The sequence below is a fragment of the Columba livia genome, unplaced genomic scaffold, assembly GCF_036013475.1.
Source record: "Columba livia isolate bColLiv1 breed racing homer unplaced genomic scaffold, bColLiv1.pat.W.v2 Scaffold_135, whole genome shotgun sequence".
NCBI classification, from domain to species: Eukaryota; Metazoa; Chordata; class Aves; order Columbiformes; family Columbidae; genus Columba; species Columba livia.
In genome coordinates this window covers 86,823-110,270 of record NW_027043031.1, presented here as the reverse complement: position 1 = coordinate 110,270, position 23,448 = coordinate 86,823, and the positions used below count along the sequence as shown (strand labels likewise).

The 23,448-nt window shown below is 52.3% G+C and overlaps 1 protein-coding gene across 1 annotated transcript; it reads right to left on the bottom strand.

Moving 5' to 3' along the window:
* Positions 1 to 314: 314 nt before the first annotated feature.
* LOC135577726 (olfactory receptor 14A16-like) lies at positions 315 to 1,271 on the bottom strand. The gene has a single exon (XM_065047846.1). It carries the CDS (start codon positions 1,269 to 1,271, stop codon positions 315 to 317), a length of 957 nt encoding a protein of 318 aa, XP_064903918.1.
* Positions 1,272 to 23,448: the final 22,177 nt, after the last annotated feature.

The following is a 23,448-nucleotide window of genomic DNA, read 5'->3' as shown; positions in this document are numbered from 1 at the left end:
TGCTGCTCCCCGGCAGTGCTGCCACGATGGACTCTTTTCCCTCCTCCCATGCACACAGGAACTGTCCCTGCAGCTCCATACAGGCCTTGGGGGAATAATATCAGTGAAAAAAACGTCACTGCAGAGCCCTTTTTTTTGTTTAAATAAACAGAGAGAATGGCTGCATATTTATACAGCCAGTGGGTTTGAAAAGAAAAGCAGACAATGAATTAGAAAGGGGATGACAAATATATCATGATTTATTAAAAAATAAATACCACCAACACACACACAGAATCTGGGCCTCTAATGGGTTACATTAAAGCTGTTATCCGTTAAAGGGTGGATGACGGACACTTTATTATTTTTGAAATGCCTCCAGTGATTAGTTTCCTCAGGGCATCCTTGACCTCCTTGTTCCTCATGCTGTACATGAGGGGATTCAATGTTGGAGGTATCAGTGAGTATAGAACAGACACCACCAGGTCCAAGAACGGGAAGGAGATGGAGGGGGGCTTCAGGTAGGCAAAAAAAGCGGTGCTGACAAACAGAGTAACCACGGCCAGGTGAGGGAGGCAGGTGGAAAAGGCTTTGTGCCGTCCCTGCTCAGAGGCGATCCTCAACACAGCCCTGAAGATCTGCACATAGGACACCACAATGAAAATAAAACACATAAAAAATAAACAGCCACTAACCACAAGAAGCCCAAGTTCCCTGAGGTAGGAGTGTGAGCAGGAGAGCTTGAGGATGTGGGGGATTTCACAGAAGAACTGGCCCAGGACATTGCCCTTGCACAGGGGCAGTGAAAATGTATTGGCCGTGTGCAGCAGAGAATAGAGAAACCCAGTGGCCCAGGCAGCTGCTGCCATGTGGACACAAGCTCTGCTGCCCAGGAGGGTCCCGTAGTGCAGGGGTTTGCAGATGGCAACATAGCGGTCGTACGACATGATGGTGAGGAGCCAATATTCTGCTGAAGCTAAAAAGAGAAACAGGAACACTTGGGCAGCACATCCTGTGTAGGAGATGGCCCTGGTGTTCCAGAGGGAATTGGCCATGGACTTGGGGACAATGGTGGAGATGGAGCCCAGGTCAAGGAGGGCGAGGTTGAGCAGGAAGAAGTACATGGGGGTGTGGAGGTGCTGGTCCCAGGCTATGGTGGTGATGATGAGGCCGTTGCCCAGGAGGGCAGCCAGGTAGATGCCCAGGAAGAGCCAGAAGTGCAAGAGCTGCAGCTCCCGTGTGTCTGTGAACGGCAGGAGGAGGAACTGGGTGATGGAGCTGCTGTTGGACATTTGCTGCCTCTGGGCATGAGGACCTGTCATAGGAGGAAAAGATAGTGAAGGTTTAGATGAGGCTTCTCTGGGAATCATCAAAACCATTTCCCACAGACCCTCCCACCCTGACACACAAAGAGACACTTTTCTTTTTCCAGGAGAACATCCTGGCTGAGCCCTCGTCGGTGCTTGATGAGTGTGCAATGAAGAGCAGGGTCTCTGCCCAGGGGCTCCTGAGGAGTCAGCCTGACCCTGTGTGATCGGGTGGGCAGGGGCCAGTCCTGGGGTTCAGCTTTGTCAGCTGGAACCGCTCCTGGTGCAGAAGGGACTGTCAGCATCTGTACCCCCAGGCCTGAGAAACTGACTTTGAGAGGTTTGGTGTTTCTACAGCTGCTTCTCCCCTCCCACCCTGGAGAGTGTTCTTGGGTGTCAGAAACCCTCAGCATTTCTGCTGCACTCAGGGGGAACAGAGCGAGTCCTGCGAGACCAGAGGGTGCCTGTGGGTCAGTGCAGAGTGAGGGCAGCTGCTCTGTCCCTCTGTCCTGCTCCAGCTGCCCTGGGCTGGCACCTTTCTGAGATGGAGGCTGATCACACTCCCATGTTACCCTGAAAAGCCACCAGGCACTGCTGAGAGCAGAGGGATCCACCTCAGACCATGACAGGTCTCACCCTTTCCTAAGGTCTCAGCACCCAACGTTTAGCCCAGGACACACACGGCTCATTCCCCAGCCCCACAGACTGCATTGCCCACAGCCCACAGGTCAGAGCAAAGCTGGGACACGTGTGCCCATGGACACACCTGCAGGAAAGGACCCGCAAGATCAGGCTGTGACTCTGCAGCTGAAACTGCCATCCCCAGAGAGCCTGACAGCAAGAACAAGATCCCAACAGCAGTGACCCAAAGCAGGGGAGCAAGAAGGAGAATGCGGTGAGGGTGGGTGTGAGAGAGGCCAGGGCAGAGGCAGCCGGGCACTCAGACAGCGTCACCCTTCCCCAGCTGTGCAGCCACCTCCCAGACACCAACACTGCCGGGCAGCTGCTCTCAGCCCCTGTGCTCTGCAGAGGAACTGGAGCTCTGGCTGCACAGGAGCTGCTTCATGCCTTGGAGCCCCCGGCCCTGAGGGCAGAGGCTTTGCTGGGTGGGACAGGAGGCCAGGGGGCTGCTCACAGGAGGGATCTGCACTGCAGGGGGTCACAGGGACTTTTCTCTGTTCTCCCTCCCATAACCATTCCGGGTTTGGTTTCCTCTCATTTCTGATCATTTCCCTGCTGCCTGGAGATTCTCCCCTGGGAGGTGTTTCCCTGTCAATGTCTCTTCCCTGTCAGTGCTCACAGACCATCCCACCCTCTGTGCCCTCCCCCTGGCCCTACAGATCCTGCCTGTTCACATGGCACTGCCTGGGGGCATCTTCCTGTCTGCAGGCTGGAAAACAGGACAGGTCAGACTAAGGCTGACGGGTCCAGCCAAGGTGATGCAGGTGCTGTGCACAGGCAGAGGGGTGGGGAAGGGATGTCATGAGCCTTCTGGCAGATGGACTGATCACTCAGAGTTGCAGTTCAGGAGTCTCAGTGACTTGTTTAAGCATGAGAGCTCATTTTCATTTTATCCTTTCCTGCACCCCCCAGCCCTTGGGAGAGGAAACGGAAAAGACAGGCTCAGGAAAGCTCCTTATCTGTCTGGCAATCCTTGCATTGATCTTCTCCTTGAGGCATCCCCTTGGAATAATGCTGGGGGTGATCTGCATATGTGTGAGCAACCCTGACCCACACAGCACCCTCTCCACAGCAGAGGCACCTTTCCTGCCCAATAGGGTTTGCTCCTCCACCACATCTTCTCCCCTCAGTGTTGTTGGGCTCTCCCGGGCAGGCTGAGCACTGACCCTGGCAGGCGGCAGAGTCCCTGCCCAGCACAGCCCTGGGGTGCAGGGACCCTGCTCTGCAGGACAGCCCTGGGCACCCCTGCCTGCACATTTACATTTACACCCCACAGCCACCCTGGGGAGAACGCAGCATTCACGTCTTGTCACTCTGACAGTGCAGAAGGCAATCCCTGCTCTGCAGCACATCCTCTCCTCTGATCAGAGAATCTCTGAGAGCTGTACTTACATCTCTCGCAGCCTCTGCAATGTGACAGCTTTCTGAGATCCTACCAAGATTTGCAGATGCAATGCCCTGCAGCCACAGGCTTCATATCTGAGAGGATTTCATTTCCAGTGAACTCTCAGCATCCTCCCACCCCAGACTGTGTTTCCTTCTCTCTGCCTGTCTCCTGTGCCCTCGGTGCTGCAGGCAGAGCCCTCAGCCCTGCTGCGTGTGCAGAGGAGCTGCTCCTGGCAGAGCTGTCTCTCTGCAGCGCTGCCGCTGCCATGAGCTCCCTGTGTCCCAGGAGCCCAGCCCAGCTCAGCAGCACAGGAGCAGCACAAGGCGCTTTAATGACCCCTCTGGTGGGTTTGGTGCTGAGTCCATGGACCTCAGACCCTGGAGGAAGTTGATGAAACCTCTCAAGAAGTCAAAGTCAGATTCAAACTCCAGAGTTTATTGTAAGGTATATGGGTCACACTGAGGGACACTACTGAGAAACAATACTCAGGTTTGGTTAGAGAAGAAAACTGGAGGCAGAGATGACAGGTCAGGAAAAGCAAAGTAAAGGTCTCTCTGATGCTGCGTAAACCTGGATGTGTTTCATTAACCAAAGGGCCAAGATCTGACCCCCAGCCCTGGGAACGCAGATCCTGTCCCTCCCACGTTGCCCAGGGCCCTTCCTGGGACAGTGTGATGTGGGGCTGTGCAAGGCCAAGGGCAGGACTATGGTCCCACACCTCCCAGGTTCCTGGCTGGGGACAAGGAGGGTTTGGAGCTCATTGACAACATTTCCTGACACGGGTGACTGAGGAGTCAGTGGGGTGAGGTGCCCTGTGGGACTTCACAGTTACAAACCAGAAAGAGTTGGTCAGGATGGAACAGTCAGGGATGGAAAGTGGAGCTGAGGCTCCTGGGAGATGAGAACAAGGCCAAGAGCAGGATTTCAGGAGAGCAAGCTTTGGCCTGCTGAGGGACCTGCTTGGGTCCTATGGGATATGACCTTGGTGTCTGCAGAGCTTTTCTCTCCCATCTCCTCCCTCCTCTCTCCCACCTGCTGTTGTGCAGCGTTTTTTACCCTTTCTCAAATACAATATCCCAGAGGTGCTGCCAGCATCACTGAGTGGCTCTGATTTGGAAAGAAGTGGGTCCAGCTTGGAGCAGCTGAAATCAGCTCTGTCTGACATTGGTCAAACTCCTGTTGTCTTCCCAGAGAGGTGACAACTGTAGCACACCCACACTCATCCCCATTTCCAAGACTTTGCCATGTAAGCCCAGTAAAAGGTGACAATGTGTTATTTCTTGCAAACTACTTGATCACGGAGAAGAAATGCCCACAGTTCTGTGGGCAACTGAAGGAAGTCACCAGTCAATGAGCAGGTTCCTATGTGGAAATGTAATTGCCCTGGCATTCATTGACCATTCAAAGTGGCAGGTGCCAACACTCCAGAGGATCTTGGGCCAACTGCTTAACATGGCTGTCTGGTGGGCCAAGAAGGGTGATGCTCATCTGGATCTGGAACTGGAAAACAAGGAAACCCTGGTGAGGGATGTGAACATCAGTGTCCACCTTGGCTGTCGTGAGCAGGACACAGAGGGGTCCCAGGCACCAGAGGGGAGGGAGGAAGGCCAGCAGCAGAGCACAGGCTGGTGGGCTCCAGAGGAGAAGACTTGGACATACTGGGGGATGGTGCCAAAGTGGTGCCATGGATTTAGATCTGAACGCTGAAGGAGCTCGGGAAATCTGATAATCCTTACAGGACAGGCTGCTCCAAGCACTAGAATGATCTCTCCAAGTACCCCTGAACAGAAGCATTTATCTTGTGAGGCTGCTCCTCTGCACTGATGGAGCTCCAGGGCACAAAGGCAGCACACAGGAAGTGGAAGCAGGGGAAGCTGCAAAGGAGGAATTTAGAAACCTTGTCCATGAATGTGGGGATGATGACAAAGCTGCCCTGGACTTGATACCTGCACGGGAATGGCAGCAAGATGAGCTGACAGAGCTTCACTTGCATTAAGAGAATAGACAGGGTGAACGTCGTCCTGCTGCTGAACTTCATAAGAGTAGAATCAGACAGGACTGAGGTTCTTCATGGCTTCTTTGCCTCCATCTTCACCAGCAAGGTCTCCTGGGACTTTGTTCCTGAAGGCAGGAGTCTGGAGAACACCCAGCAGTGGATGGGGCTCAAGTCAGGGGTGACCTGAGCAAACTCAGACACCGTTACAGAACAGGAGATGGGTCACCTGACCAGCTCCTGAACACAAGTATCGCTGTGCTGTGGCACCTGAGACTGCCAGGAACACCCACCTCTTGGTCCAGAGGAGTGTGACTCCTCTTGAGGTGTCCTGGATTATCTCCTCATGCACATGGTGTTTTAGGCAACCCATTTTGTGACATATTCAGTCTTTATCAGGAGATGCTCCACGCCAATATGAACTGGAGGCTGCTGATGCCACCTGTTCTGGAAAGGGAGGGAAGGGCGAGCAGGGAAGGAAATAGAAGATATTTGGCTTTCTTGCTATTTATTTTAGAAATGCTCTCTGTTTGGCTATTCCTGAAATGTCCCTAATCATCCACACCAGACTTGAAGCCTTTAGGATAATGATGCACAGACCCTTGGCTTGTAAGAGCATTTTAGATGTTAATGAGCCCTCTGCTGCCATGATCCTGAACTGCAGCTACTGAAACAGAACAAACCTCTAATGAAATGAAAGGCAGAAGCAAACCCCAAGTTTCTGAGGGTGTTTGGACCCCATGAAGGGCCATCACTGACACAGCTGTGAAGGAAACAACCAGTGCAGGTCCCTGTCCCTGGAGGCTGCTGAAGGGAAGACTTGGAGACACTGGTCACAGGTGGTGAGGGCCATGTGGAGGTGGCTCTGATGCCATGTCAGCCCTTGATGCTTGTTCATCACCAGAATGGCTGAGCCCTGACCACTGGGACCTGGTAGATTTTTCTCCAATGTTTTTCAAGGCTTTTCCTGTGGTCACTGTGAGTGTTTTGTGTTTTGGGGGTGGGTTTTATGTCGAGTGCTGTTGCTTTAACTGCAAGGCTCTGGTGTTCTGTGGAGTTGGAAATGCCTGTGAGCTCCTCACAACTCATCCAGCTTCTTTCATACACCTGGCAATGGTCACCAATCACCTCAATGTGCCTATCTGACACTTGCTTGAATCCTCTATTTGGATCCATAGCCATCACTCCAGGAGGTTCATGGATCCACCAGGTTCATGGATGATTCCTGAGGACCATCCAAGTGTGGGCAGTGTAAGAGAGGAGCAGAGCAGGGTCAGCTCATGGGCCATGACTGAGCACAGCCACCCCAGCAGCAGCCGTTCCCCATCTCCCAGGCACAGCCATGCCCACAGCATGCAAATGGCACTGCCATACATGATTAGCCCAAGAGAGGCCTTTCTTCCTTCCGTATTCCCAGGAAGATCTTCCTCCTGTTCCTCCTCCACCTGCAGACATCAACTGCTTTCCATTTCTGGGCTCAGACATGGCTGGAAGGGTTCACTGAAGCCATCAGCCATCTCATTGCTTCTCCCTGACATGCCCTGACCCTCTCCCACACCTACAATGGCCAATCACGGCTGCTCATGGGTCCCGCTCTTCAGAAGAGGCCTCGAGCTTCTTGGTTCTTCCTGGTGCTTATTATGGACTTCCTCGCTCTCTCCAGAGTTCATGATGAGCTTTCTTGTCCATAACAGCCCCTTTGTGACCATGTCTCACTAAATGGTTGTGTTTGTATGATCATTTGTGCAGAAAGGGCAGTCACAGGACAGCACCCAATATGTCAAACTGATGCCGAGTGAAATGCCGTAAAGCCCTGATGAGTTCCCCCTGTGTCTGTGTCTCTCCTGGAAGGAGTCTGTCCCGAGAAGGGGATCCAGCTCCTGCCACTCTCTGCAGAGGCACATGAGCAGTGTCCATCACCTGGGGACACAAAGGGTGATGTTTGCCAGACCAGCCTTCATCTCACCACCAAGAGCAGGGACAGCGCCCTGGGCCTCCTGGGCACAAGGACAGCCTGGGGGCCAGCAGCACCCCAAAGTCCTTCCTCCACAGAGTGCTGGGTGCATGGGCAGCAGACGGGGTGGGACACTGGGGGCCCATGTCACCTCCATGTCACAATGCAACCACCGGCAATGCTGATGTCACAATGCCCCGGGGCAGTATAAAAGGGAGCAGCGTCCCGTGTCTGCTGCCAGAGCTGGCCTGGAGGCAGCCTGAAGACATCGGAGAGGAAGTCCTTGAGGAGCCGGTGGAATCCCTTGACAGGGGCTGAAGGAGGAAGAGCTGGACGAGGCAGCTGGAGTTTCTCCGCTGCAAGGCCATCTCCCAGCAGGGCAACCTTCCAGGTTCATCTGATGGATGATCATCCTTTTCAGCTGGATAGCAGTAGCCAAATGAAGGGAATGCCTTCTTGAGGAGCACTGCAGAGCTCACCGTCCTGATGGAGTGGGGAGCTAGGGTCAGCAGCTGTAGGAAGTGGAATGCAGAGTGGTTTGAAGGGGGCCCGGTGCTCTCCCGGCCACCAGAAGGTAGATGCGTGGTTGGCACAAGGTGATGGAGTGAATGGGTAAGCTGGGCAAGGTTACAAGTGTTTGTCTGGGATTTCCCCAGCATGCACTGGTAGTGAAAGGAGGGGGAAGGAAAAGAGGGAGAGAGAAGAAGAAGAGGGAGAGAAAGAGAGAGAGAGGGAAGAGGTGAAGCAAGAGCAGAAGAGAGAGAAGAAAGAAGAGAGAAGAGAGGAAGAGGAGGAACAGGAAGAGGAGGAGGAGGAGGAGGAGGAAGAGGAAGACGAGGAGCAGGAGGAGGAGGAAGAGGAGGAGGAAGAGGAAGAGGAAGAAGAGAGAGAAGAAGAGAAGAGAAGAGAAGAGAAGAGAAGAGAAGAGAAGAGAAGAGAAGAGAAGAGAAGAGAAGAGAAGAGAAGAGAAGAGAAGAGAAGAGAAGAGAAGAGAAGAGAAGACATCATCATCCTATCATTCTATCCTTCTATTATTCTGTGGTCTTCTGGGAGGCATGACCAGCCTGTGGGCCGAGGAGCCAGGTCTCGCTCAAATGCTCAGGGAACAGCCGATCGCCAGTGTTGGGGTCAGGAAGGAATTTTCCCCCGGGGCAGACTGGCCCTGGTCCCCGGGGTTTTTTTGCCTTCCTCTGCAGCATTGAGCATGACCACCTGTCAGAGCTCCTCTGGGCCCTTTTGGCTTGGTTCATGCCCACTGCTCTTGCCCTCCAAGGCACCACTCGTGCCCTGGCTTTCTCGGGTTCTTTCTCCCAGGGCAAGTTTGCAGCAGGAGCCAGCTCTCCTCCTTCTCCTTCTTCTATTAAAATTTGTAATATTAATAAAATAAATATAAATATAAATAAAAAAATAAAATAAAATTCTGTTTCCAGTTGTATCCTTTGTGTATGTGTCCCTGAAATATTATTTGGATCTAAAACCTCTCTGGCATTTCAGTCACTGGTGGCTTCCATGAAGAATTTTTTCCTCATATCCAATCTAAACCTCTCCGTGTGCAACTTGAGGCCATTTCCTCTTGTCCTATCACTTGCTACTTGGGACAAGAGACCAACACCCTCCATGATAAAACCTCCTTTCAGGCAGCTGTGGAGAGTAATAAGGTCTCTCCTCAGCCTCCTGTTCTCAAGGCTGAACAGCCCCAGCTCCCTCAACCGCTCCTCGTCAGACTGGTGCTCCAGACCCTTCACCAGCCTTGTCACCCTCCTCTGATCTCTCTCCAGCACCTCAATGTCTTCCTTGCCATGAGGGGCCTAAAACTGACCCCAGGATTCAAGGTGCAGCCTCACCAGTGCCCAGTACAAAGGGATGATCACTTCTCTAGTCCTGCTAAAGCTCTGATTGAATCAAGGCTTGAACACCTTGGTGTGACCCAGTTGGTGACAGGCTGGACTGCAGACTCCTGAGGTCCCTTCAACCTCAGTTCTCTCATGATCCCATTGTGATGTTGGGCTCTGTTTCAGACTGGAGCAGAGCAGGCGATGATGGGGCAGGATCCACCTGTGCTGTAGGTGACCATCTAAACCAACATCTCAGCCCGTGAACCAGCCAACCCCTCAGTGTGACTCGCTCTGGGCAACGTGTGAGGAGTCCTGGGCAGGGAAGGTTCAGAGGGCATGGGGCGCTGTGCAAGACACAACATGATCTTGGCTTCATGCCTGCAGGCCCATCAGATGTCAGTTGATGTCAATGGATATTAAAATAAGAAGAAATGAAGACAAAGATCCAAAGCAAAGGAAGGTGTCAACATACTTTCTTTATTTCTTTCTTTCTTTCTTTTTCTTTTCTTTCTTTCTTTCTTTCTTTCTTCCTTCCTTCCTTCCTTCCTTCCTTCCTTCCTTCCTTCCTTCCTTCCTTCCTTCCTTCCTTTCTTTCTTTCTTTCTTTCTTTCCTATTTTCTTTTTATGTATGTATTTATGTATGTATGTATATATTTCTTTTTGTATTTATTTACTTATTTACTTGCTTATATTTATTTATTTATTCACGTATTTACTTAGTTTTTTATTTACTTATTTATTTACTTATTTACTTGCTTACTTACTTACTTACTTACTTATTTATTTAAAAGTCTTTGTAGGGGAGTCTCTTTTCTTTGGAAAGGAAAGAGTTCTCCAGAACTGGTCATGGGTTTAGGACACAAATGTCTTCAGCTCCAGGGACACAAACACCTGGTGCCAGTGTAGATGCCCCGGGAACCCCTGCCCAGGCTCCACCTGCACTGCAAGGTGCTCTGGTCTCCCCAGGTCCTGTGTGAGAGATGCCAATCCCAGGCCAGCACCTCAGGTACACTGGGCCCCTAAAATGGCCCTGGCTGTTTATGGTGAGACAGCTGATGACTGATGTCTGTCTGGAAGTGTACTAAGGACAGGAGAGGAAATACTGGTCTTCCCCTGTACTTCTATTACCAACACTCTATGATTTCATCTCCCTCGTCATTCAGGAGTTCCCAGATCTCCTGATTAAATGTCCCTGTGCAAGGACAACTTTCCAGCACTGTCTGGACGTTTGCCCTTCCCAGTGCTCTCAGCTTTCTCCTCCACTTGCTCTTTGGTCATTCAGTGGCCTCTCAGCTGTCTGGTTTCTGCTTTGAGCTTCAGGGAGTTACAAACTTGCCCCATTCTTCAGAGCTCTAATTAACATGGCAGTCAACACGTTCATTGTGTTTATTTCTATCCTCTCCTATCTCTCTGTCTAAACCAGTTCTTGTGTGGGTGTCCCTTGTGGGTGCTGGACCTCACTAGATCCAGCTTACACACACAGCTGAGGAAAGTGTTTTGCTGTTTATTGAACTGATGTAGGAAAAGTGATGCAATCTGTGGTGGCCAATGAGGGAACCGGCAGACTGGGGGTGGGGGTGAGGAGCCAGGTTGTCCATACAGTGTTCCTTCCCTTTCTCCTGCTCCCTTCTCTTTCTCCCTCTGTCCCATATCTTTCTTCCTACTTGTCTCTTGGAGACTTTGTTCCAATTTGGCCCCAGTCTGGCCATGGTTTGACCAGTGTTCAGAGGCCTGGCTGGTGGCAGCAGGGACAGCAGCAGTGACAGGCCCGGGGCTGACAGGCTCCCCATCCCCTAGGGGGCGCTCGGCTGCCACACCCAGCTGACATAGAACCTTTGTCACAATGCCGCTACCGTGGCGAGGATGCGGTGACTCTGCAGGTGACAGGGACACTGCAGGACTTGGTGTCAGCTCAGCAATTTCTCAGTTCCCCAAAGAAGCGGAATTCTGCAAATTGCTGCCTTTGCTCCTGAAAGGATGTCATCAGGTGGGTGTTTTGGTGTAATACACTAGAAACCAGAGCAGAAATGGGGAAATATTCCCATGAGATGCATGATCCCTGCACCAAACCACCATGACGAATGTATTGCACATACAACGCCTATCCCAAATTCTGATTACTGCCTCACAGTCATGAATAAACAAACTCTCTAATTACTCTCAGCTAATGTTACCCTGACAACAGTATATATAACAAAATTCAGTAACCTCTGCCAACAAAACCCCCAATACAGATAATGCTTCTGTTTGCCAGGATGAAATGCTTTCATTGCGTATTAAATCAACTCCAAATCATAAGTTCTGCTTTAATATTAGGATCAAAACTAATCGGTAAATTGTAATTATTCTTTCCAGTATCTGGAGAGAAGTTTGCTTTGAGTTCCCTATTTATAAAAGAGTGATATGTGAAACAAGAAACTGGAGCTTTTTACCAGTATATAGTGGTGGGTATATCCCTTGGCATTGTTCTGGCAAGCACAGCAAACACAGTTCCCTGATGATTTTTGGTGCAGGTTTCTGCTCTCTCAGTGTTGCCGGTTGTGTGCGTGCTGCTGATCTGGATGTCGGAGGGTTGAGGGACAAGCAGCTCCTGGGGGAGCAGGAAAGCAAATTGGAGATATTTTTTGATTTAACTTACTAAGAGGTAAAAATTGTGCAATCCAGCACTTAGAAACAGCAGGTTACAGCGTGGTGCGAACAGGGTTCTGCTCTAAAATGGTGATACATTAAGTGTCAATTTAAACAAATTATTGGTTTCTTGCTTCCCCTGTGCGATGATCTGCTGCGTAGCCTCTGTGATAGTCTCTGTGATGATGAGCTTCTGTGGATATTAGTTTTTATCTTCAAATTTTGTTTACTTTTAAGGAATCTTTTAATGTCACAAACCCCATTGGACAGCGTGTGTGTCAAAAACTTATGGGATAGTGTGTGTGTCACAAACCCCCTGGACTGTGTGTGCTTATCACAAACCCATTGGACAGGGTGTGTGTCTCAAACCCCATGGGACAGTGTGTGTCTCACAAAGCGCCCTGGACTGCGTGTTTTTCACATACTCCATTGGACAGTGTGTGTCTCACAAACCCCCCTGGACTGCGTGTTTTTCACATACTCCATTGGACAGTGTGTGTGTCACAAACCCCTCTGGACAGCGTGTGTGTCTCAAACCCCATTGGACAGCATGTGTGTCACAAACGCCATTGGACAGCGAGTGTGTCACAAACCCCATGGGACAGTGTGTGTGTCACAAACCCCATTGGACAGCATGTGTGTCACAAACCCCATTGGACAGCGAGTGTGTCACAAACCCCATGGGACAGTGTGTGTGTCACAAACCCCATTGGACAGTGTGTGTGTCACAAACCCCATTGGACAGTGTGTGTGTCACAAACCCCTCTGGACAGCGTGTGTGTCACAAACCCCATTGGACAGCGAGTGTGTCACAAACCCCATGGGACAGTGTGTGTGTCACAAACCCCATTGGACAGTGTGTGTGTCACAAACCCCATTGGACAGCGTGTGTGTCTCAAACCCCATTGGACAGCGTGTGTGTCTCAAACCCCATTGGACAGCGTTTGTGTCACAAACCCCATTGGACAGCGTGTGTGTCACAAACCCCATTGGACAGCGTGTGTGTCACAAACCCCATTGGACAGCGTGTGTGTCTCAAACCCCATTGGACAGCGTTTGTGTCACAAACCCCATTGGACAGTGTGTGTGTCACAAACCCCATTGGACAGCGTGTGTGTCACAAACCCCATTGGACAGCGTGTGTGTCACAAACCCCATTGGACAGCGTGTGTGTCACAAACCCCATTGGACAGCGTGTGTGTCACAAACCCCATTGGACAGTGTGTGTGTCACAAACCCCATTGGACAGCGTGTGTGTCACAAACCCCATTGGACAGCGTGTGTGTCACAAACCCCATTGGACAGCGTGTGTGTCACAAACCCCATTGGACAGCGTTTGTGTCACAAACCCCATTGGACAGTGTGTGTGTCACAAACCCCATTGGACAGCGTGTGTGTCACAAACCCCATTGGACAGCGTGTGTGTCACAAACCCCATTGGACAGCGTGTGTGTCACAAACCCCATTGGACAGCGTTTGTGTCACAAACCCCATTGGACAGTGTGAGTGTCCAAACCCCATTGGACAGCGTGTGTGTCACAAACCCCATTGGACAGCGTGTGTGTCACAAACCCCATTGGACGGTGTGTGTGTCACAAACCCCATTGGACAGCGTGTGTGTCCAAACCCCATTGGACGGTGTGTGTGTCCCAAACCCAATGGAATCAGGTGTTCACTTAAAGCAGTAACAGCCACAAAAGAAATGAAACGCTTGAAGAGAATTGTTACTGAACGCCAGGTCCACCCGTGAGCTCTGCAAGAGACTCATCGTGTCACCAGCGCTGTGGCTCATTTACCCGCAGCCTGTCTGAACTCACACGCTGCCCGCGCTGCCTCAGCTTCCCTCTGACAAACCGGAGGCGCCAGCCCCGCCGCTCCCCTTCCCGCACTCCCTGCCCGCACAGCCGCTCTCTGCTCGGCAGGGCGACCCTCGTCCGGCCCGCCCGCACCCCGAAACCGTTGTGTCTCCTCGCCAACGCCCCCGCACAACAACGCACTCGAACCCCTCACTGCGCCCGGCAGCCAATCAGCGCTGAGCTCCCGCCCCGCCCGCCAGGCGGGCGGCGTGGCTGGCCAATGAGAAGCGGCGTAAGCGCGGCGGGGCGGGCGGCAGGCGGGTGGGGGCGGGGCCGTCCGCAGCGGGGACCAATGGGCGGGCGGCGCGTGCCCGCCGAGGGGCGGGTTTGAAGGCGGCGGCGGGGCTCGGGGACAGCGGGTCCGGGGAGCAGGGGCCCCTTGGTGGGGGCGCGGGTGTTACTTGGGGGTCCCTGGACGCCTGTGTCCCACGGGAGCGTCCTCGGGGGCCCCCAGGGTGTGTGTGGGGGTTCCCGCAGCTGAGCCTGCCCCACCAGGGGCTGCGCCCCTGCAGCCCATTGCCCTGCAGGCCTCTCCCCCGCCCAGTGAGTGACGGTGGGGGCGGAACTGGGGGGCCTGGGGGTAACAGGGACCCCTGGGGGGATGTGGGACCCTGGAGACCCTGGGGTGATGGGGGAGGGGGTGCCAGGGACCCACTGGGTGGCACTGGGGGATGCCAGTTACCCCCTGGTGACAGCGGGGGGCTCCTGGGGATCTTCCGGGGACCACAGTGTGGGGTCCCAGAGACTCTGTGGGTGTTGGGGGGAAGGGAGCCCTGGGGCCCCCTGGGGTGATGGTGGGTGGCACTGAGGGGACCCTGGGGTAATGAGCATGGCTCCTGGGATCCGTGGGGTGACAGTGGGGAGGTCCTGAGGTCCTGTGGTCCGTGGGGGCGTCCTGGGAACCCAAGTATCATAAGTGGGGGTGTCCCAGAGACCCCCTGGGTGATGGTGGGCGGCACTGTGGGGTGTCCTGAGGACCCTGAGGTGATCGTGTGGGGTCCAACGACACCTTGAGTGGCACTGGGGGGCCCAGTTACCCCCAGTATGACAGTGGGGGCCATCCCTGAGACCCCATGGGTGACAGTGCGGTGGTCCTGTGACCCCTGGGCATTGGTGGGTGACACTGGGGTTGGTGTTGACTATGTGTGGGCGCAGGCGCTGGGTGTCCCCCTATGATGGGGTGTCCCCTATGATGGGGTGTCCCCCTATGATGGGGTGTCCCCTATGATGGGGTGTCCCCGCCATCGTGTGTCTCTGCCCCCGCCCTGCAGACGGACCTTCACGCTGGATGACTTTGAGACTGGGTGGCCACTGGGGAAGGGCAAGTTTGGGAGTGTCTACCTGGCATGGGAAGCATGAAGCAAAGAGTATATTAAAAATCCTACAGCCTTATATCTCTAAAGAATTCATTATATTTAGCGCTCATCTACTTAAGTTAAATGGTTAATATTGAACTGAAATTGGGCTCATCCGCTGAGCTGTGAGCAGTAAAAGCATTGCCACACAGCTCACTGATTTAGCAGGGAGAGCTCACAGTGGCTCACCCAGACTGTCGTGTTTATAGAATAAAGTGGTTGGCTCGCAGTCAAGTTGCACACAGCAGGAAAAGTCTGCACAGAACCCCCTGCGCCAACAAACACCCTGCGCCAGGGGGTTTGTGACACACACGCTGTCCAATGGGGTTTGTGACACACACACTGTCCAATGGGGTTTGTGACACACACACTGTCCAGGGGGGTTTGTGACACACACACTGTCCAATGGGGTTTGTGACACACACGCTGTCCAATGGGGTTTGTGACACACACAATGTCCAATGGGGTTTGTGACACACACGCTGTCCAATGGGGTTTGTGACACACACATGTCCAATGGGGTTTGTGACACACACACTGTCCAATGGGGTTTGTGACACACACGCTGTCCAATGGGGTTTGTGACACACACTGTCCAATGGGGTTTGTGACACACACAATGTCCAATGGGGTTTGTGACACACACGCTGTCCAATGGGGTTTGTGACACACACACTGTCCAATGGGGTTTGTGACACACACGCTGTCCAATGGGGTTTGTGACACACACGCTGTCCAATGGGGTTTGTGACACATACGCTGTCCAGGGGGTTTGTGACACACACGCTGTCCAATGGGGTTTGTGACACACACACTGTCCAGGGGGTTTGTGACACACACGCTGTCCAATGGGGTTTGTGACACACACACTGTCCAATGGGGTTTGTGACACACACAATGTCCAATGGGGTTTGTGACACACACACATGTCCAATGGGGTTTGTGACACACACGCTGTCCAGGGGGGTTTGTGACACACACACTGTCCAATGGGGTTTGTGACACACACACTGTCCAATGGGGTTTGTGACACACACGCTGTCCAATGGGGTTTGTGACACACACGCTGTCCAATGGGGTTTGTGACACACACGCTGTCCAATGGGGTTTGTGACACACACACTGTCCAATGGGGTTTGTGACACACACGCTCTCCAGGGGGTTTGTGTCGCGGTTGAGACGGACAAACGACATGGACCAAGTTCTTTCAAGATGAAAGTAATAGATGCCATTTATTGCTACAAGTGCATTTTTATACAATTCTACCAGTTCATGTGTCTTTTCACCATTGGTTACAAGTTACAGCACTAACATCTCATTAGTTAATTTTTCTATCGTCCATGTTATTCTTCTATCCCCTTCTCTCTCACGGGTACATCTCTCCTCTCTCCGGATACTCCTTTACTCCCATCCTTCTCAAGGGTAAATCTTAATATCTCAAGGCTGATCTCTACTCTCACATTTTCTGTCAAGGATTCCACAGATCCGCTGCAATTTCCCACAATTACCCCTTTTTTTATTTGTGCTAAAAATGCTGCCCTCATTGTCCGCTGCAGGGCCCTTTGCAGCAGAGAAATCATGATGGCAACAACTGCAGTCATGGCAGAAACCAGCCCTGCAACCAAGAGAAGAGCCCTGGTAGCTGTCCCCTCTCTGCACCAGAGCTGATGTCCATGAGGCCCCACAGCGAGGAGGACCAGGCTCACAAAGCCTTTTCTGAGGGGATAACAGGATGGTTTCAACCACTGCAGCGTGGAGAAAATCCCCAGTGTGACCAGAGCCATAGGCTGCGCTGGACAGTGCCAACAGACCGCCATGGAAATAAGACTCGCTTTGAATCCATTCCCAAAGCACAGCCAGGCAAATGATGACTCTTCCCAAATGAGCAAAAAGAGTCCATTGCTGCTACTGCAGTCATGTTTCCTTTTCTACCCAAACCAAGATCCACAGTTGCCATCTGTACAGGGGATGCAAAATGCACTTCAGCTGCAGGGTAAACCTTCCACACCTCCTGTGTGACTTGCACCTTTCTCGGAGTTATTTGCCTACCTTGATTGGTGGGAAGAGGTTCAGAACTTATGGAAAGCCTTTAAGAGATACTCTTTGAGTACTGAAAGAGTAAGGAAGCTACTGCCATTTTGGACATTTGCACCAAAACTCATACACACATGGGATAGTGTGTGGTGTGTGACATGGATTTCTTTTTCTCCTTGTTCTCGTTTTTAGTAATGCCTGAGATCTTTGCTTTGGAAAAAACATACCTAAAGAAAAGAATCTGAGAACAAAAGTCCTGATCAGAGAGAAGGTCCATCTGGGCCAAGACTCAGTCTCCAAAGCTGCCAGCCATCCGTGTCTACAGGGTCTTGGGGTGCTCACAGGCCCCAGTGGCTGGGACCGGCCTCCCTGGGGACCATCTCCTGCAGGGGCCCAGGGGCCGTGTCTCAGCTCAGCCTGGGACCTCTGGTGCCTGCCTGAGCCATGTTGTAGGTGTGTGTGCCTGTCTCTGCCCCATCTCCTGGACGGGCCTGGGCCCTGCCCTGCAGAGAGCGGCTCTCCTGGATGGAGTCCTCAGGCCTGGCTCAGAGCTCATCGTGCTCCAGGCACAGCTACTGAGCACAACCATGCTGTGCTGTGCTGTGCTGTGCTGCTCTATTCTGTGCGCTCACAAGGAGTCCAATAAAGATGGGACTGTTCGACTGAAATGCCAGACAGGTTTTAGATCCAAAAACAGTTTCAGGGACACAGACACAAAGGATACAACTGGAAACAGAATTATTTTTTTTTAATATTGATATTTATTTTATTAAAATTACAAATGTTAATAGAAGAAGGAGAAGGAGGAGAGCTGGCTCCTGCTGCAAACTTGCCCTGGGAGAAAGAACCCGAGAAAGCCAGGGCACGAGTGGTGCCTTGGAGGGCAAGAGCAGTGGGCATGAACCGAGCCAAAAGGGCCCAGAGGAGCTCTGACAGGTGGTCATGCTCAATGCTGCAGAGGAAGGCAAAAAAACCCCGGGGACCAGGGCCAGTCTGCCCCGGGGGAAAATTCCTTCCTGACCCCAACACTGGCGATCGGCTGTTCCCTGAGCATTTGAGCGAGACCTGGCTCCTCGGCCCACAGGCTGGTCATGCCTCCCAGAAGACCACAGAATAATAGAAGGATAGAATGATAGGATGATGATGTCTTCTCTCTTCTCTTCTCTTCTCTTCTCTTCTCTTCTCTTCTCTTCTCTTCTCTTCTCTTCTCTTCTCTTCTCTTCTCTTCTCTTCTCTTCTCTTCTCTTCTCTTCTCTTCTCTTCTCTTCTCTTCTCTTCTCTTCTCTTCTCTTCTCTTCTCTTCTCTTCTCTCCTCTCCTCTTCTCTCCTCTCCTCTCCTCTCCTCTCCTCTCCTCTCCTCTCCTCTCCTCTCCTCTCCTCTCCTCTCCTCTCCTCTCCTCTCCTCTCCTCTCCTCTCCTCTCCTCTCCTCTCCTCTCCTCTCCTCTCCTCTCCTCTCCTCTCCTCTCCTCTCCTCTCCTCTCCTCTCCTCTCCTCTCCTCTCCTCTCCTCTCCTCTCCTCTCCTCTCTTCTCTCTTCTCTCTCTTCTCCTCTTGCTTCACCTCTTCCCTCTCTCTCTCTCCCTCTCCCTCTTCTTCTCTCTCCCTCTTTTCCTTCCCCCTCCTTTCACTACCAGTGCATGCTGGGGAAATCCCTGACAAACACTTGGAACCTTGCCCAGCTTACCCATTTGCTCCATCATCTTGTGCAAAGGACGCATGTACCTTCTGGTGGCCGGAGAGCACCGGGCCCCCTTCAAACCACTCTGCATTCCACTTCCTACAGCTGCTGACCCTAGCTCCCCACTCCATCAGGATGGTGAGCTCTGCAGTGCTCCTCAAGAAGTTATTCCCTTCATTTTGCTGCTGCTATTCAGCTGAAAAGGATGCTCCTCTTCCCCTTCCTCTTCCTCCTCCTCCTCCTCTTCCTCCTCCTCTTCCTCCTCCTCTTCCTCTTCCTCCTCCTCCTCCTCCTCCTCCTCCTCTTCATCTTCCTCCTCTTCCTCTATTCTCTCTTCTCTCTTCTCTCTCTTGTCCTCTTGCTTCACCTCTTCCCTCTCTCTCTCCCTCTCCTCTTCTTCTCTCTCCCTCTTTTCCTTCTCCCTCTTTTCACTAGCACTACATGCTGGGGAAATCCCTGACAAACACTTGGAACCTTGCCCAGCTTACCCATTCGCTCCATCACCTTATGGCAACCACGCATCTACCTTCTGGTGGCCGGGAGAGCACCGGGCCCCCTTCAAACCACTCTGCATTCCACTTCCTACAGCTGCTGACCCTAGCTCCCCACTCCATCAGGACGGTGAGCTCTGCAGTGCTCCTCAAGAAGGCATTCCCTTCATTTTGCTGCTGCTATCCAGCTGAAAAGGATGTTCATCCATCAGGTGAACCTGGAAGGTTGCCCTGCTGGGAGATGGCCTTGCAGCAGAGAAACTCCAGCTGCCTCGTCCAGCTCTTCCTCCTTCAGCCCCTGTCAAGGGATTCCACCGGCTCCTCAAGGACTTCCTCTCCGATGTCTTCAGGCTGCCTCCAGGCCAGCTCTGGCAGCAGACACGGGACGCTGCTCCCTTTTATACTGCCCCGGGGCATTGTGACATCAGCATTGCCCCGTGGTCGCATTGTGACATGGAGGTGACATGGGCCCCCAGTGTCCCACCCCACCCACTGCCCATGCACCCAGCACTCCTTGGAGGAAGGACTTCGGGGTGCTGCTGGCCCCGAGGCTGTCCTTGTGCCCAGGAGGCCCAGGGCGCTGTCCCTGCTCTTGGTGGTCACGCACTGGGCATGGCTGAAACCACCTGGGAATGGCGGTGGCATGAAATTACTGAGGAGGTTATTCACATACAAAGGAACTTCTTCTCTTTGCCTTTAAAGTTACTAAAAGATACTGTGAAAAACAATCCTCTAGTACATGATGGTAATGAATTGCTCTGCGAAAGTGCTGCCATGGGTGCAGGAACCTGCCAGCCTACGTCTATTCCATTAAAGAATCTCAACATTTTGGTGCCGGCTCCATGTGTTTGGCATGTGGCCTCTCTCACCTCCTAGATGTCCAGGTAGGAAAACAGGTGGGGGAGCAGGTCTCAGCTAAACCCCAGGGCACCTGCTATGGAAAGCATAGGTGTGAAAGCATAGGCATAGCCTCTGGGCTCAGGCATCCAAGAGATGAGCCCAAGTGAAACCAGCCATTCCTTGAGGTTTCATGAAGGCCTGTGGGGCAGACAGTATCTACAGGTCACTTCACGTTGGATGTTACATACCAGAGAAATTTGCCTGGATGCAGCACTGGGATGTTTCCCCACTCAAATCATTAGTAGGAAATATATTTGATAACTTTGATAAAACAAGCATACATTCAAATGATCAGGTATTGGGCCATAGGAGTTTTATAGATGGGTATGGTGTGTTATGACATCAGTTGTGTCCCAATATCTCATAATCCAGTAAGAAGCATGTATCTGTAAAGGAGACAGTGAGGTCTGTCTCTGGAGGTGACAGCCCAGCAGCAGGGACATGGCTGGGAAAGAACCTCTGCCCAAGTACCCAAAGGCCCTACCCAAAAAGAGGCCTTAGAGACGGGTTGTCATGTCCATTCCACATAAGAACATGATGGGACAGCAGCAGGAACATGGTCGTGTTTGTCAGAGAAGATGAAAGACCAACAGCAGTCAGGGGATTTAGAAGACCAGTGTGAGGCTGCTTCTCTCAGGTAAAAGATCTCGAAACATCTTATGAGTTGGATTCCATGCATGAAGGCCTGTTAGTGAGATGGCCGAGCTTTCCTTGGTAATAGCAAAAAGCAGAAGAGGGAAAAAAAAGGTCAGAAAGTGCAACTTGGAAGGTAAGGACTGGATATCAGGAGTAAGAAATGTCACTGGAAGGGCAGTGCTGTGGGGCAAGAGGTGACCCAGAGGGAGCTGGATCAGCCCATGGTTTGTGTTCCAAAGAGCAGCCAGTGAGGGTGCAGACACAGCAGTGAAGGTGCAGAAATGCTGGGTGAGAGCAGGTGGGGAAGCGAGATGGGTGTCTGCAGCCTTGCAGGGAAAGAGGGGCAGGGGTAGCACCGTGTAGAACAGCCTGTGGTGGAGATGGCAAAGGGCGCTGTAAGGCTGGAAGGGACCCACAGAACCCAGGTCTGTGTCCCCTTGGCCAGGGCAGTTGTCTCTGCCACTGAGGCCCAGCAGAAGACATGTTGTCCTCATGGCACTGGGGCCTCGGTGCCTCCTTGCAGCCCCATGGGAAGCTGGAAGTTGTTGTCCCAGTGTTGTCCTTCCCTGGGCCTTGCACACCCACATCCCACAGTCCCAGGAAGAGCCCTGAGCCGTGTGTGAGGGACAGGATCCCCCTTCCCATTGCCTGGAGCTCAGGGCTTCTCCTTTCTGCTTCAGAAAGCAAACCAAGGGGTTTCTGAGCATCAGGGCTGAAGAAAAGACTCAAAGGAGACCTCATGGTGGCTACAGCTTCCTCACAAGGGGAGAAGGAGGGGAAGGTACTGATCTGTTCTCTCTGGTGACCAATGGTAGAAACCATGGGAATGGAAGAAGCATGTGCCAGGGGAGGGTCAGGTTGGACATGAGGAAAAGGTTCTTCACCCAGAGGTGCTGGACACTGAACAGGCTCCCCAGGGAGGTGTCACAGCCCCAACCTGACAGTGTTCAAGAAGAGACTGGACAACGTCCTCAGACACACGGGGTGACCTGTGGGGTGTCCTGTGCAGGGACAGCAGTTGGACTCAATGATCCTGTGGGTCCTTCCAACTCAGGACATTCTATGATTCTATGAAATACTAGGTGAAAAGTCCATGTTTTCATTGTACAGATGAGTTGCAAACATACACATCATGTGCATGTCCACTGTGTACATGTGATGAGATGAACCAAATGAGCACAAATGCCATCAGCTGTTCCTTGGGGTGCCATAAAGGTCAGTGGGACAGAGATGGTGTTCAGGGGTCTCTTCCAACCTGCGTTATTGTAGGATTCCATGAATCTTTTCCTTGGAGAGCTCTTTAACATCAGAATAGACAGAGGAAGAAGAACAAAAGCAGATGCAGAAGCAGAGATGTAAAATGTCCCAGAGTAAATACAGCAGCTCCTCTGAGGAACGTTTCTTCACTCAAACCCTTGATAGGAAATCTATTGGATACATTTGATGAAAGCAGCTCAGTTTGATCTGCTCACACACTGGACCACAAGGAGGGTGATGGTGGGTACGATGTCGTGTTGTCATTTGTGTCTCAGGAACTCATAGTCCAGTAGGAACCAATGGCTGTGGAGGGCACTGTGAGGTCACTTCTGCCTCTGCAGGGGATTGGCCAACAGCAGGAACAGGGCTGGCAAAGGACTGAGAGGTCACACATACCAGACGAGCAATCGGGCCCAATCAGCATGGCTGGATGAAAGGCAGGTCCTGCTTGACCACCCTGATCTCTTCTGTGACAAGGTGACCGGCTGAGCAGATGAGGAAAGTCTGTCGTGGGGAGTGAATCCGCCACACGGGCTGTGGGTGTTGTGTCCTTAGACTGCAGTAAAGCCTTTGACACCGTGTCCCACAGCATCTCCTGGAGAAGCTGCAGCTCATGGCCTGGATGGTGTATCTGTGATGGGTAAAGAACTGGCTGGAGGGACGGGCCCAAAGAGTTGTGGTGAACGGAGCCAAATCCAGTTGGTGGCCGGTCATGAGTGGTGTCCCCAGGGCTCAGTATTGGGGCCAGTTCTCTCTCATCTCTTTATCAATGATCTGGATGAGGGGATCGGGTGCATCCTGACTATGTTTTCAGATGACCCCAATTTGGGTGGGAGTGTTGATCTGCTGGAGGGTATGAAGGCTCTACAGTTGGATCTGGAGCTGCTGCTTCATTAGGCTGAGGCCATTTGTGTGAGGTTTAACAAGGCCAAGTGTCAGGTCCTGCACTTTGGTCATAACAATCCCCTACAACACTACAGGCTTGGGGAAGAGTAGCTGGGAAGCTGCCTGGTGGAAAAGGACCTGGGGTTGTTGATTGAGAGCAGCTGAACATGAGCCAGCGTGTGCCCAGGTTGCCAAAAAGGCCAATGGCTTGATGTGCATCAAGAATAGTGTAGTGGGCAGAACCGGAGCAGCGATCATCCCTTGTACTCGGCACTGGTGAGGCCACAACTCAAATCCTTGGTTCAGTTTTGGGCCCATCACTGTAGGAAAGACCTTGGGGTGTTGGAGTGAGTGCAGAGGAGGGGGACAAGGCTGTTGAGGGTCTGGAGCACAAGTCTGCTGAGGAGCAGTTGGGGGTTCTGAGGCTGTTTATACTGGAGAAAAGGAGACTGAGAGGAGACCTTTCTGCTCTCTACAACCATCTGAAAAGAGGTTGTAGCATGGAGGGTGTTGGTCTTCTCCTGAGTAGCAAGTGAGAGGATGAGAGGAAATGGACTCAGCTTGTACCAGAGAAAGTTCAGAATTGATATTA